The sequence below is a fragment of the Candoia aspera genome, chromosome 2 (genome assembly GCF_035149785.1).
Source record: "Candoia aspera isolate rCanAsp1 chromosome 2, rCanAsp1.hap2, whole genome shotgun sequence".
Classification (NCBI taxonomy): domain Eukaryota; kingdom Metazoa; phylum Chordata; class Lepidosauria; order Squamata; family Boidae; genus Candoia; species Candoia aspera.
In genome coordinates this window covers 128117687-128130360 of record NC_086154.1, presented here as the reverse complement: position 1 = coordinate 128130360, position 12674 = coordinate 128117687, and the positions used below count along the sequence as shown (strand labels likewise).

At 42.0% G+C, this 12674-nt stretch overlaps 1 protein-coding gene across 2 annotated transcripts in view; it reads left to right on the top strand.

Annotated features, from left to right (window-relative positions):
• HLF (HLF transcription factor, PAR bZIP family member) overlaps nucleotides 1–12187 on the top strand; it is an 81190-nt gene extending 69003 nt beyond the window's left edge. The window contains exons 3-4 of one of the 2 annotated variants that reach the window (XM_063293606.1): nucleotides 1422–1642; nucleotides 6081–12187. In XM_063293606.1, coding sequence (XP_063149676.1) covers nucleotides 1422–1642; nucleotides 6081–6296 — 437 coding nt within the window. In that variant the 3' untranslated portion in view covers nucleotides 6297–12187. Of the gene's footprint in view, nucleotides 1–1421; nucleotides 1643–6077 lie in introns of both variants that reach the window. The other variant, XM_063293604.1, reaches the window with a different exon arrangement.
• Nucleotides 12188–12674: the final 487 nt, after the last annotated feature.

Genomic DNA, 12674 nt, shown 5'->3' with positions numbered 1-12674 from the left:
AACTTTCCTACTTCAGGCTTTATTTGAAGTGGCATATAGACTTTATAAACATTCATTTAATAAAATGGGAGAAATCTTGCTTTCTCTCCAGCTTTATCAACCACTCTGGATCTGCTGCATACTACCTGGCAACTGCTACTGTATGTGAGTACTACTGGACTGAGGCAATATTTTATGCAGTGGGGTTGGCTGAATATGGGCAGTGGTTGCAAAATAAAGCAAAGAGGAGATCTATGTTACTGTGTTACTCTGCTCCTGTTTTTTTAATGATGAATTGTCACCGGATAATATAGTAGGCCCCTGACTTCCAGTGATTGGTCTATATTGTGGGAAGTGCCAGCCAATATTCAGAATTAGGACTTGAAGTCATCCCAGGGCAGGTACACACTGACTTGGTCTTCTCATATGCCTGGCCATTCTCAATCCTTATTCAAGCTTTAGTAAAGCTTGTTCACTTCCATATGTGAATCTGGATGGAGCCATGCTGAGTTGTCTCACCCCAAGCATCACACTCACAAGAGGAATCTGTTCTGGGTATTGGTGCATCCAACAGATGGCATGTGTGTGGCATCCTCAGGGCTACTGGATATGGTCTTACTTTCTCATACGTTAAGGTTCTGGCTTATTTTGTTTGTGTTATAGCCCATCTTTCTTTCAGCAGCTTGAAGCCATGTACAGTACATAGTGTTCCCTCTTATTTTTTGCCACAATAACTACTCTGTGAGGTAGACTGGGTTGAGAGAGAATTCCCCACCCAAACTCACCCAGGGAACTTCCCTGGCTAAGGATGGGCCTGAACCTGGTCTCCCTGCTCCCATTCCAACATCTCAATAGCTCATTAAGTGAGAACAGGAGAGGTAAACTGGAATCCTCTCTGATTCAGTCCTCGAGGCCTTTCTTGGTTGGAGACTTGTATAAACCTAAGCTTCTCGATCTAAGTTTTCTAAAAGGCTGTTCTAGGAAATAAACACCAGGGTCTACCAAAGAATTGTAGTAATAGTAGGATATTTATCAGTTGATACTAGTCTTGGTAGCTTTACACCTTGGCCCCAAGGCAGAATGTCTTAATGCTAATTGCTAGAGAACAGTAGTAGAAGAGGGCAGTTGCCCTCCTGCCCGTGTTCCTGAGCTTCCTGAATGGATCGGCTTGGCCACTCTGTGGCAGAATGCTTGGTTTTATGTCCTCAGACAGTCCACTGAGCCTGGCTTTGAGAGCATCCGGTTGAAAGTAGGGAGAAGGCAAAGTATATTGCAAACTGACCAGGGCTTGCTTCCCTGCATAGAGGGGGTGAAGGAACTAATTTACTTAGAAGACAAGAAAGTGGAAATGTGACCAATTATAGTCTGTGGGGGTTAAGCTACTTAGCTGAGCAATATTATTGTTTTACTGTTTCAAAACATCATTTCTTTGATTTCTTCAGGTCAGATCTTGCCTACAAACCGAAACACGCCAAGTCCTATTGATCCCGACACCATTCAGGTTCCAGTTGGGTATGAACCAGACCCTGCCGATCTTGCTCTTTCTAGCATTCCTGGCCAGGAAATGTTTGACCCTCGCAAGCGCAAGTTCTCTGAGGAGGAGCTCAAGCCCCAGCCGATGATTAAGAAAGCTCGCAAAGTCTTCATTCCAGATGATCTGAAGGTAATTTGGGACTGGTGTCCAGGGCTGTGCAGCAATCCAGATTTGAAGGGGGAAAGGTAAATTGGAGCATGCACAGGCAGATAGGTTGCACCCATTGACAACTTCTTAAAGAAACAGTGTCTTATCCTAGGATCTGACAGATGTTGTGGTAGAGGCAAGGAGGAGAGAAGTTTGATCTGGCACAGTTAGATTGGGCAGGAATAAAGGATGATGGTATTTTGAGAGCAAGTGAAAGAGACACCTGCAGCTGAATCTCCAAGAGTGGTTTCAGCTGGAGTTAACAATCCTAGATTCTAAACATAAGGAAACTGGAAGTTGCATAGGATTTTTGCCTGAGTTCATTTTTATTTTTTGTACCCTTCACCTTTGGTGAAGGAGGTGGGATCATCTTAAATTCAGGGTTGATTCCCCTTCAAGGAAATACAGTGTGCTTCTTACCCGAAATCATATCTTTTGTCCAGTGAGGCTACTTCCGAAGGAACATAACATTGAATTGAAATTCTCAACTCTCATCTGAACTCAGAATGCTGGACATAAGCTGTACCGGTTATAAATAGGATAACCATGCAGAATTGCAGATAGAATAAATCTTGCCTCTAAATTCTGTGCTTCTAATATACACAGGACTGCAGAGATTGTTCAGAATGATTTGTGACAGAAATGAAAAAGAGACAACTCAAGTGATATGGAGGTGAACCTTTCCTGGATTCAAAAAGGCCTCCCATCAGGCCAAAAGGAAAATAAGATGAGGGGGACAACAGAGGAATGCTGTGATTGATGGAAGGAGAAGATAGGAAAAAGGACAAGTTTATGTCTTCCTTGCTTTAAAATGACTGCTGGATCCCCCAAGAGCACAGCTACCTTTTTCAAGGGGGATGGGTGGGTTGAAGATGGGAAGGAAGGTGCTTGTTCCATGTCATCGTTCCCTTGAGCAAGTTGAGTTGAGTTATTACAGCATGTATTATTTCACTAGCATTCTTTTTTTTTTTTTAGCCAATCTTGTTTGGTATATAATTCTGTTTGGTATATAATTCTTTGAAAACATTAAGAAACTCTCTGCATATCTATTTGCATTAGTTCCCGAAATACAAACCTGTGAACAGAATGGTGAAGTGGAGGAGGTTAAAAAAAAGCAACAACTTTTCAGCCACTAAATGCAGAGAAGCCCTTGAAATGAGTTGCTGATGATCTTCATGGATTCACAGGCAGTGACCTCCTGGAGTTTGCGCTGCTTCATCTGAGATAGCCAGAGTCTCGTTCCCATTCTCAGCAAAAAGCTTGACTGAAGCTTGCATTCCCTTGTGTTGATTGGTTGCAGAATTTGGGGAGAGGGGCAAGTGCAAATTAGATCCAGTGATAGTCTCTGGACTATGTGTGATCCTCAGGGGTTTGCTATCTTGTCAGACTGGGATTAAAGGCTTTGGCTTTGTAGTTTTTTTAATACAATAGATGGGAACAGCATTTCATTCTGTTATACATAGGGTCGCCATGAGTCGTAAACAACTTGATAGCAACTAACAACAACAACAACGACAACAACAACATGGCCTTAGTAACACAGGAATAAATTGAATTTAAAGTTGATTTTTTTTTGTGGAGAGGAATGAGGTAGGCACTAGGCATTGCACAATTATATGAGCTGATTTACCTTCCCTAATCCTTCACCTAGAAAGAGAGACGTTAATTAGGCAGTCTTAAACTATTTAATTTTGGAGTTAGGCTGTTGGGCTCAGCTATTGATTCTATTCGATCGGCATGCCCTGTGCAACTGATGGACCCTGTTTCAGGTGACCAGGTCCTTTCTGGGTAAGGAGGGGCCAGGGAAACCTCTGTGGGTTTGCTGTGAGAAATATTCTCAGCATCTATCAAACAAAGTCACTTGGCTTCATTTGGAATTAGACTCTGGCTGGGCAGATCCTGTGAAGTACCTGAGGCTTGTCTGAGCTCAGTTACCTAGGAAAAGCTTGAACTGATTGATGCAGAGGAAATGGACAGGGTCCTTGGGGCTCTGAGTTTGGCACCTGCATTCTGGACCCATGCCTCCCCGGCCGGTTAAGGCCTCCCAGGTGGTGGCATGTGGTTGAGTCCTCATAGTGGGAGAGGTAGTGCCACCTGACCTGAAACATGCAGTGGTGTGCCCTCTTCTCAAGAGACCCTCCTGGAACTCAACAATGTTAGACAACTTTTGTCTAGTCTAAGTGCTCATCTTAGTGGCCCTGGATGAAGTGGATTATCTGTATCCTTTTCAGGCCAGGTTGCAGTACCAAGATGACATTGGTTGTGCTTGTGGATGATATCTGGAGGGCTTGGGAAGGGGTGGTGCAACCATCTGGCCCACCTGGATCGCTCAGCAGTTTTCAATACCATTGACCATTATATCCTTCTGGACCAGCTTTGGGGGTTGAGAGGAGGCAGCTTGTTCGGTTGGTGTTGGTTGGGAGGGGAAGAAGTCTGACCCTAGGCCTCTCTTGTGTGGAGTGCCTCTGGATTCAGGTCTCTCACTGCTTCACTTTAACATCTACATGAAACTGCTGGGCAAGGGCATTTGGCAACATGAGCCTCCAACACAACCTCCACCCCTGGCCAAGGAAGCAATGCCATTCTGGTGCTGACTCACTGGCTGGGGGCTGCGAAAGTCTAGATAGGGAGGAACCAGCTCAGACTCAATCCTGGCAAGACAGAGTGGCTTTGGGGTTTGGGTATCCTGGAAGCATCATCTTTTACTCTTGATGGAGTAGCATTTCCCCAGACACAGCTGGTGGGCAATTTTGGATCCTGCTGGACTTGTGGCTCCTGCTCAAGGAGCAGGGAGCAGTGTGGCTAGAGGGCCCTTTGTGCAAATACATCTCATGCTGCAATTGTGCCTATTCCTGCAATGCACTTTACAGGGGGCTGACCTTGAAGACCATCCGGAAATCCCAACTGGTCCAAAATGCAGTGGCACGAACACTTTGGGGTGCCTATTGGATTGCCCGTATTGTAACACTGCCGTGCAAGCTGCACTGGCTTCCAGTTTCTTTCAGGGTGCAATTCAAGGTGCTAGTTATCACTGTTAAAGCCCTGTGTGGCAGGAGGTCAGGTTATCTGCATGACCACCTCTCCGTGAGGGCATCTTCCTGCCCCACCAGATTGGGTAGGGTGGGCTTGTTCCAGGCCCCTTCTCTCAAATGTTGGCATCTAGGGAGCGTTCCTTCTTAGTAGCAGCCCCTGCCCTGTGGAACACCCTCCCCCTGAGATCCAGCAGACCCCCACCCTTCTGGCACTCCCTTTAAAAAGCCGGTTAGTTCTCTCAAGTGCTGGGGTGAGGCGAGGCTGGAGCCTAGTGATGGTGGGGTTTTTATTCATTGGGGAGTGTTGGACTAGGGTGCTGAGGGTTGTTTACTTAGATGTTGGGTTTTATTGTTTCTTCATGTTCTTATCGCTGGTGCTGTAAGCCGCCCAGGTTTATGGAACCTAAGATGAGCAGCCGTACGAGTCTCTTGAATAAATAAATACCCTCTGATCATGCCGAAGTGGTTTTTGGACGTCATTCCAATATTACTCCTGAGATGGCATTTGGGGAAAATGAGTGTAAGGAATACAGAAGCTAGAAAGTCTTTCTCCTCCTCATCATGGTCCCATTAGAGCAACAGTGCAGGGAAGAGCTACGATGAAGTGCAGGGGTCATCATGCTAGCTCCTCTTGCAAGCCTCCAGGAGAATTTCTAATCATTTCCCCCAATTTACACATTTTTATCCCACTTTATTAATTATTTTTTCCTCCCCACAGGAGCTAATACTTTGCTTAAAACCTGTCATGAGTACTGATGGCGAGCAGGAGGGGGCCTCTATCTTTTTCCCCCCTGGATAGAGGCCCCCTCCTGCTCACCATCAGTGCTCATGACAAAACCTTTTTAAAACTTTTGAGTGTGCAGGTTGTAAAAATCACCATGCTTCGACAACAAAAACAAGGAAAGTCTTTAGACAGTTGAATTGCAAGTTGTCTAGCAAAGGAGTTTTACTATTTAAATAGTAAATTAAATCCTTTTCCTAAGTCGCTTGACTTTCTTTTCCTTTTCTTCCTAACCTGGCATCCCCTGGATATTTTGGCTCCCATCACCCTGGTTTGCTTGGGATGCTTGAAGTTACCGTTCTTCTGGATGCCAGGATCAGGAAGATGCCTTTATGCTAATCTGTGGCACCCCGTTGTAAGATTCAAGTTTCCTTATCACCTCTTTGTTTTGCTAGAGCATGAAGGCTCCACTCGTTATCGTGGGATCCTACTATGTGTCATCTACTCCTGTTTTAGAAGAACGCCCTTGTGTTGCTCCTCCTTTCCAAAGTAACAGTATTTGAGTTGAATGCACAGAATACCTACAGCCCGGCTGATGCCTCATGGGCCTCCATTCACCTACTGAAATCTAACACCGACTTTCTTTTCCTCTCTGATTAATGAGCAGGATGACAAATACTGGGCAAGACGTAGAAAGAACAACATGGCTGCCAAGCGATCTAGAGATGCCCGGAGGCTGAAGGAGAACCAGATTGCTATCCGTGCCTCATTCCTCGAAAAGGAGAATACGGCCCTGCGCCAGGAGGTGGCTGATCTACGGAAAGAGTTGGGCAAATGCAAGAACGTCCTTGTCAAGTATGAAGCCCGGCATGGTCCTCTGTAAATGGTGTCCCCCCGCCACCCTTTTCTGTTTCTTTTCTTCCCACTTATTATTTTATTTTTATTTTTATTTTTCTTTAATTTTGTGGTTTGGCATTTAAATAGATGGACAGTGTGTTTCCTGTTTGATAGCACCTCACCCAAACCAACTTTTCAGTCATGGGCACTTTAACAGAAAGCAGAACCAGAACCAGTGTACAACCTGTGTGTATGTGTGCGTGGGTGTGCTTGCACACAAGTGCGCAAGCACACCTGTGAATGAGTGTGCATGTCTGTCTTGGCTCTTCTTGTTTTTTTATGAAACCCTATTTGCAGGGTTGGGTTGGCCAAGACTGGCCATAGTAAACTTTTTATTGAATACATACATGTAGATATGCATGTATATATTTTCCAGTGCTGCTTGAGCTGTATTCTTGTCTTATCCAATCCCATTATTTTGATATAACTTGGAAAAAAAAAGAAACAAAATGAAAGAAAAGCATCCTGGTAATGAGGAAGAACAAGAGAAAGAACAGAAAGGTAGAGCTGTTTTTGGTTTGTTGTTTCAAGAAGGCACATCAGTCTGTGTAAATTTACTGATATAATGCACAATTGATATCCATGCTGTGCCGCAGAGATATTAATTTATAGATTTGCTTTTTATTTTGTTTTGGTTTTCTTTTATGTTTTTTGGTAAATAAAATAGACATTCAGATTCATAGTGTATTCTATAGCCTCCTTGTAGAATAATAAGGAACAGCTAACTTTCCTTTTATTGCTATAAAATCAAAAATAAATAGGTAGAAGTATTATAAATAGATCGGAGAGAGTATATTTTTGCATCCCCTGGATCTTGTACTGGTTAAAATATTCCTGGTGGACATTGGATGACTTTGCTACCTTAATACCATAACTTTTTAGTGCTCTTTTTTCATAAAATGTTAAAGATTTCTTGATAGTCTACCTAAAAAGATCCCTAACCAGACAAGCAAAAAACCCCCAAAAATCATCATATGCCTGCACAATGTCAGAGCATGCTGTACAGATAAAGGTCAAAGCATATTCCTGCCTTAGGTGAATTAAATTTTTGTTTCTGCCATCCCTCCCCCTTTTTTTTAATGATATGTGGGGCACAACACTGAATTATACAGGTATGCAAAACATTTTAAGGTTGAAATACTCCAACCTTGAAATACCTGTTTCAGTCTTATCGAGAACTGACCAGGATACCTTTGTCTTTCATCTGATTTCTTTTACACTTTGCAGCCAGCAAGTGGAAATCCAGAAGCTTTCAGTTAAATTTCTTGGGAAGTAGGGGTGTCAATTCAGCCAAGGAACTGCCACGCTGCTTCTGCAGATCCTTCTCCAATCTGCTCAGCCTGCAGTGCTTTTTCAAGAGTTAAGCTGGGCCAGCAGCCCTTGAACCTGGTCATTAGAAGAGCTTGTCTGCTTTTGTCTGGGTGGTCAAGCTGCTCTTGTGAATGTCTGCTGCTGTTTTGTGCAGATCCCCAGTCCTTGCCCTCGACCAGCCTGTGTCTGGCATAACCAGAGGGGTCTGGATCAATCCCCGGTTGGGGACAAAGGTCAAGTGGTGCTTGTCTTCAGCCCACCACCCACTCTTCAAAGAGTTCAGTGCTGTTCTTGGGGTACAGGAGGGACACTGATTGCCATGCTAGGTAAGGATGAAACTACACAAAAAATTCAAGATAATTCACCGATCAGAGAACTGGAAAAGCAAAATTAAAAAGGCCTATGTTACTACCACCTTTTGGAGTTTGAGCAGATTATATTTTTATTTCCACTGATGCTCAATTTCTGAAATTCTCGTTTTTTCTCTGAAAGACTTTGAATTCAGCTTTTTAGTTAACTATGTGCAATATACTTTCTGTAGATTTCTCACCTGCTGGTTTTGTTTTATTTCCCCCAAATTGTTTTGATTTAGTTAGAAGTCATTTTTGTAATTTTTTGCCTTGACATGTTGCTGTGATTGTATCATGACCTGATGGTTTTCAGAGTTTCTCCTGTTATTTTTTTAGCTTTGATTTGTTTTCTGAACTTACGTTATATTATATAAAGTATTTTTGGAGGGTGGGGAGGAAATGAATGTAAGAGATGCAGATATATATTGAAAGGTGATGGTGTCATACTGTGGTTAATTCAGTTCTTTTAAAGGTTTCCTGAAGACCAAAAGAAATTGATTATTATAAAATTTATAAAATTTATACAGAATCATTAGAGTTGGCTCTTTTTTTGTACAGTATTTTTCAAGGACAAATGCTGATTGCGTATTTTGGGAAAAGAATAAGATATATATATCATATGTTTAAGCAAAGAGGATTTTAAAAAACTAGATTATTTCACTTTAAAGATGACAATATATCTCTTTATATATTCATGAATATTGAGTACAGAATAAATGCTTCTAGGGCTTTTTTAAAATGACGATATTGTATGCCCGCCACTGGCACATTAACGTAGCTTTGTGTTTCCAGTTCGAGAATAATACATGTCTCTGGGCACAGTTGCTTGCCTCTGGAAGGATCACATCGGGTGCAATAGAAGGCTCTACCTCCCTCCTTTTCTTAGTCTATCTAACTTTAGCAACTGCCCATGTATGAGAAGAACAGAGTTGTGCATGTTCCTCCCTTCCACCATAAGGACTCCATAGTTCCTGCCAGCCCCATGTAACCCCTCCATGCAAAAGCGGCTGTGTTCATATGGGGACAGATGGGACTCTAAATGTTTTAAGCATGTAACATTGTTTGCTGTGGTCTTTCAAATTTCTCTTGAGTAAATACAGCTTTCCTTTTAAAAATGTAATTAATTGGTTGGAGAAAGCACAAGGTTGGTGACATCTGTCATAGAGCTTCATGAGTGCAAATACTGTATGTTGGGGACTGGGCAATATGATCCAAATGCTCATAAAGCTTACATTATCAATTCTCTTTGACATTTCCAGTCCATCCTATGGTACAGATTGGTATCTATGGTGAGAGTTTGAAAAAAAAATCCATTACAAAGATGGTTCTTGCAGATTGAAGCATGTTTCTCTCAAAAGACATCAACTGAGGAGGCCAGAATGTCTCCCAGACCTCTCCCAACAGGCAGCTTAACAGAGCTAAAACAGAGGACCTATTTTTCAACTAAGTACAGTGGAGAGCAGGTAAGCAGTCTGCTTCAGGTATCTCCAAAATGCTGGACCTCGTACTGTAGCACCCAAAATTCCCAGCCAGCCAGGGCTCTCTCTGGGTGATGGGCAGTGTAGCTCTGTGTGCTTCTCCAGGTTCGGAAAGGGTGCTTAATCTTTGGGGGACAATTCGGAAGCAGTAAGGGTTATTTCACATGTTAGAGATGAGCCCAGGTTGGTTCCTCAGTATTCACTCCCTGATCTCATAACCTGTTTGTCACATTTGTCCAAACTGAATTCCCTTCTATCCAAGTTGTTGGTGCCCAGGGTTTTCTATAAGGCAATAGTTTCTGCTTGTGGCATCATATCGCTTCTTGTTGTTTACTGTTACCCACATTGGGTAGTGCTGACAGACAAGTTCAACAACATCTGGAGAGCACAGATTCCCCAATCTGTCCTCATGCTTCCTACTTTCATTCTGGCATCTTCTAGAGGTCCATTGTTTCAGTTTTCTTGCCCAGTCTCATTCTGTCTCTGGTTGAGTACAAGAATGAGCAAAGCCATGTGACTTCCTTAAGCCATACTTGGCTTTTATTATACTTGAACAGGTGTTTTCTTGAATTGGTGAATTACAGAAAAGATACGGTTTTTTAGTGCATTAAACAAAATTGCACATCAGAAAATTATGGTGCCACATGTTTTTCTAGAGCTTTTTTTCCATCAAAACAAGTGCATTTCTGTTACATAAAATCACCTTACATTATAGGTGATTTAAACAAAACTTTTGGACAATTGCAAAGAAATGCTGCCATTATTATGAGGATTTTCCAGAAAGTTTGAAAATATATCCCAGTGTCCTAAATATTTTAATAGGCTTTTTTTGGACCATTATTTCAGCTGATTAATCATCTTTAGGGGATAAACTATCCTTTACTGGCCAGTAAATATACCTGTCTATATGTTCATGTGTGTGTGAAAGTGAAAATAAATATTAAGCTGATAATAATTTCCACTGAGTGTAAAACAAGCCTCAAGGACATAATACTGGGAGAAGGTAGGACTGCTTTAAGAAGTTGCGATCACATGGTCTGTTCATTTCCCCCAAATCCGAAGTATTTCATGGTCCTACTCATAACTTTGTCTGGAGGTGCCAGTGTGGAAACTCAAGTTAACAAAGATGTTTTGCAGGCTAGGAAGTTTTATCTGCATGGTTGACATGGAGACGTTAAAGAAGTATAATTTCACTAATCTGGAGATTCTTTTGAGATGTAAAGATCTTACAGTGGACAGTGATCCTAGATACAGTGCTGTTACTGTTAGAAACACCAGTTGCTTCATCGTTATAGGTTCACTTAATTTCTAGACAGGGCAACTATATCCAGTCACAGCAGGTAGGCCAAATTATACAATGGCTTCTGTGAATAATCAGTAGTTACACAATACATCTTGAGCAACCAGATGTCCACGCTTGCTCTGCCCTCAAAACACATTTTTGTTTACTTCTGATTTTGAGCTTCAACTTGGCCTGCTAGTTTATTTGGTTTTACACTATGAATCTGTATAGATGAGTGGTCAGCTTCTCTCAAAAGAACAAACAGAGAGAAACTAGTTAAGAAAAAACATAGATGATGACAAGGGTAAGACAGTTATGATTAGAGCAGATGATAAATAAGGAGGATGGATTGTCCAGAGACGGGCATAATCTAAGCAAGATCGACGACAATAGGCCACTGATCAGAGCTGAAACCTAAGTAGCTGTCTGCACATTGTAAAGTGCGTTAGCATCTGGATCGGCTTGTGGATCAAGCTGAGGCTGACGACATTGGAATAAGAGAAGTCTTTTTCCAAATCCTGCCTACCAGCCTCTCCCAACTGGATGCATTCTAAATGTGGTGGGAATATATTGCCCATACTTTGAACCAGCCAAAAGCCATGCCAGCTAGCAAGTCTGTAGCCCTAATATATCTGGAAGGCACCAGCTTAGGGCCTGACAATTATCTACACCAGAAAACCATTGGTTGGTGTTTTTGCTGGGAAAGAGTTTGCAAGAAACATATTCCTGGTCTCTCATGAAACAGCCATTAGAACCAGCCATTTCATCAATTCTGAAACTGATGCAGGTAACTATGGCCCTCCTGATGTCCTGCAAATGTTGTATACCCATCAGCCCCAGCCAGTATGACAAAGAGTTGGATATGATGGAGGTTGAAACGAAAAACAGGAAGGCCACAGCTTCTCCACCATCTGGTATCGATAGGAGAGTGCCTCATCTGTACACGTGGTCTGTTGTTTCACTGCTCCATTGAATTAAGACTGCACATTATTTGCTGGAGTGAGATGTATATTAGGCTACAATTGTATATGCTCTAGTATTTTTGCACACAGTGGGCTTACTTCTGAGTAAGATTTAGGTAAGTTATTAATGAATGAAACTTAGCCTTATCTTTTGAGTTAACTAGTCCCCTGGCCTTTATTCTTGCTTCAAAAATTGTGTGTGTGTGTTTGGTATGTGTGCATGAATGCACACTTGCATTAGAGCGTGTGTTTGAGAAAAGCAAGAATAAGCTTTTGGTATTTTTCATTTATTTGGAAAAATGTTCCACTTTTTTCTCTCTCTCAAGTGATCAACCATTGTGTTTCTGGCAACCTCATACGAGACCTCTGTTCACAAGAGTTTAACAAACAAGATCAAATTAAATGTACGTCATGACATGAATTGTGTTACGTATGTTTTTCAGCCCCAATCTTTCTGTTACTCTTTAACGTTTAATAAAAACATTTAAATTTTTTCTTTGCCTGAGGTTGTGTTTGTCTTTCTTGCCTTAGGAGGTAAAAAGGTGGTAGCTTCTTAAGGGGCCTTTGGACCCCAAAGTTTAGGTGGGATTCCTAAGGTTAGCGTGACCACTGGCTGCTGTGGCTCTTTATAAAGAATCTATGACTTTGCTTTAGGGTTATTTTTTTAAAATTATGAGAAGTAGGTAACTGAGTCCCCCATGATGGGGAGATGGGCGGTGAATAAATTTATAAATAAATAAAATAAATAAAAACTGTATTTACTTACGTTACATTAGGTATTTATATTTTTAATCCCAACACCCAACTATGAAATTAATTTGGTGTTAGCATAGACACTCTTTCCCAAGCTTGCTGGGAATGAAATGGGATTGCTCCATGCACAGCCCCTTGAGTAATCCAGAATGAATCGGGGATGTGTTGTAGTTTAGCGGTTTGAATACCAAACAACTGCCTGTTCAATCCCTGGCATCTCCAGATAGG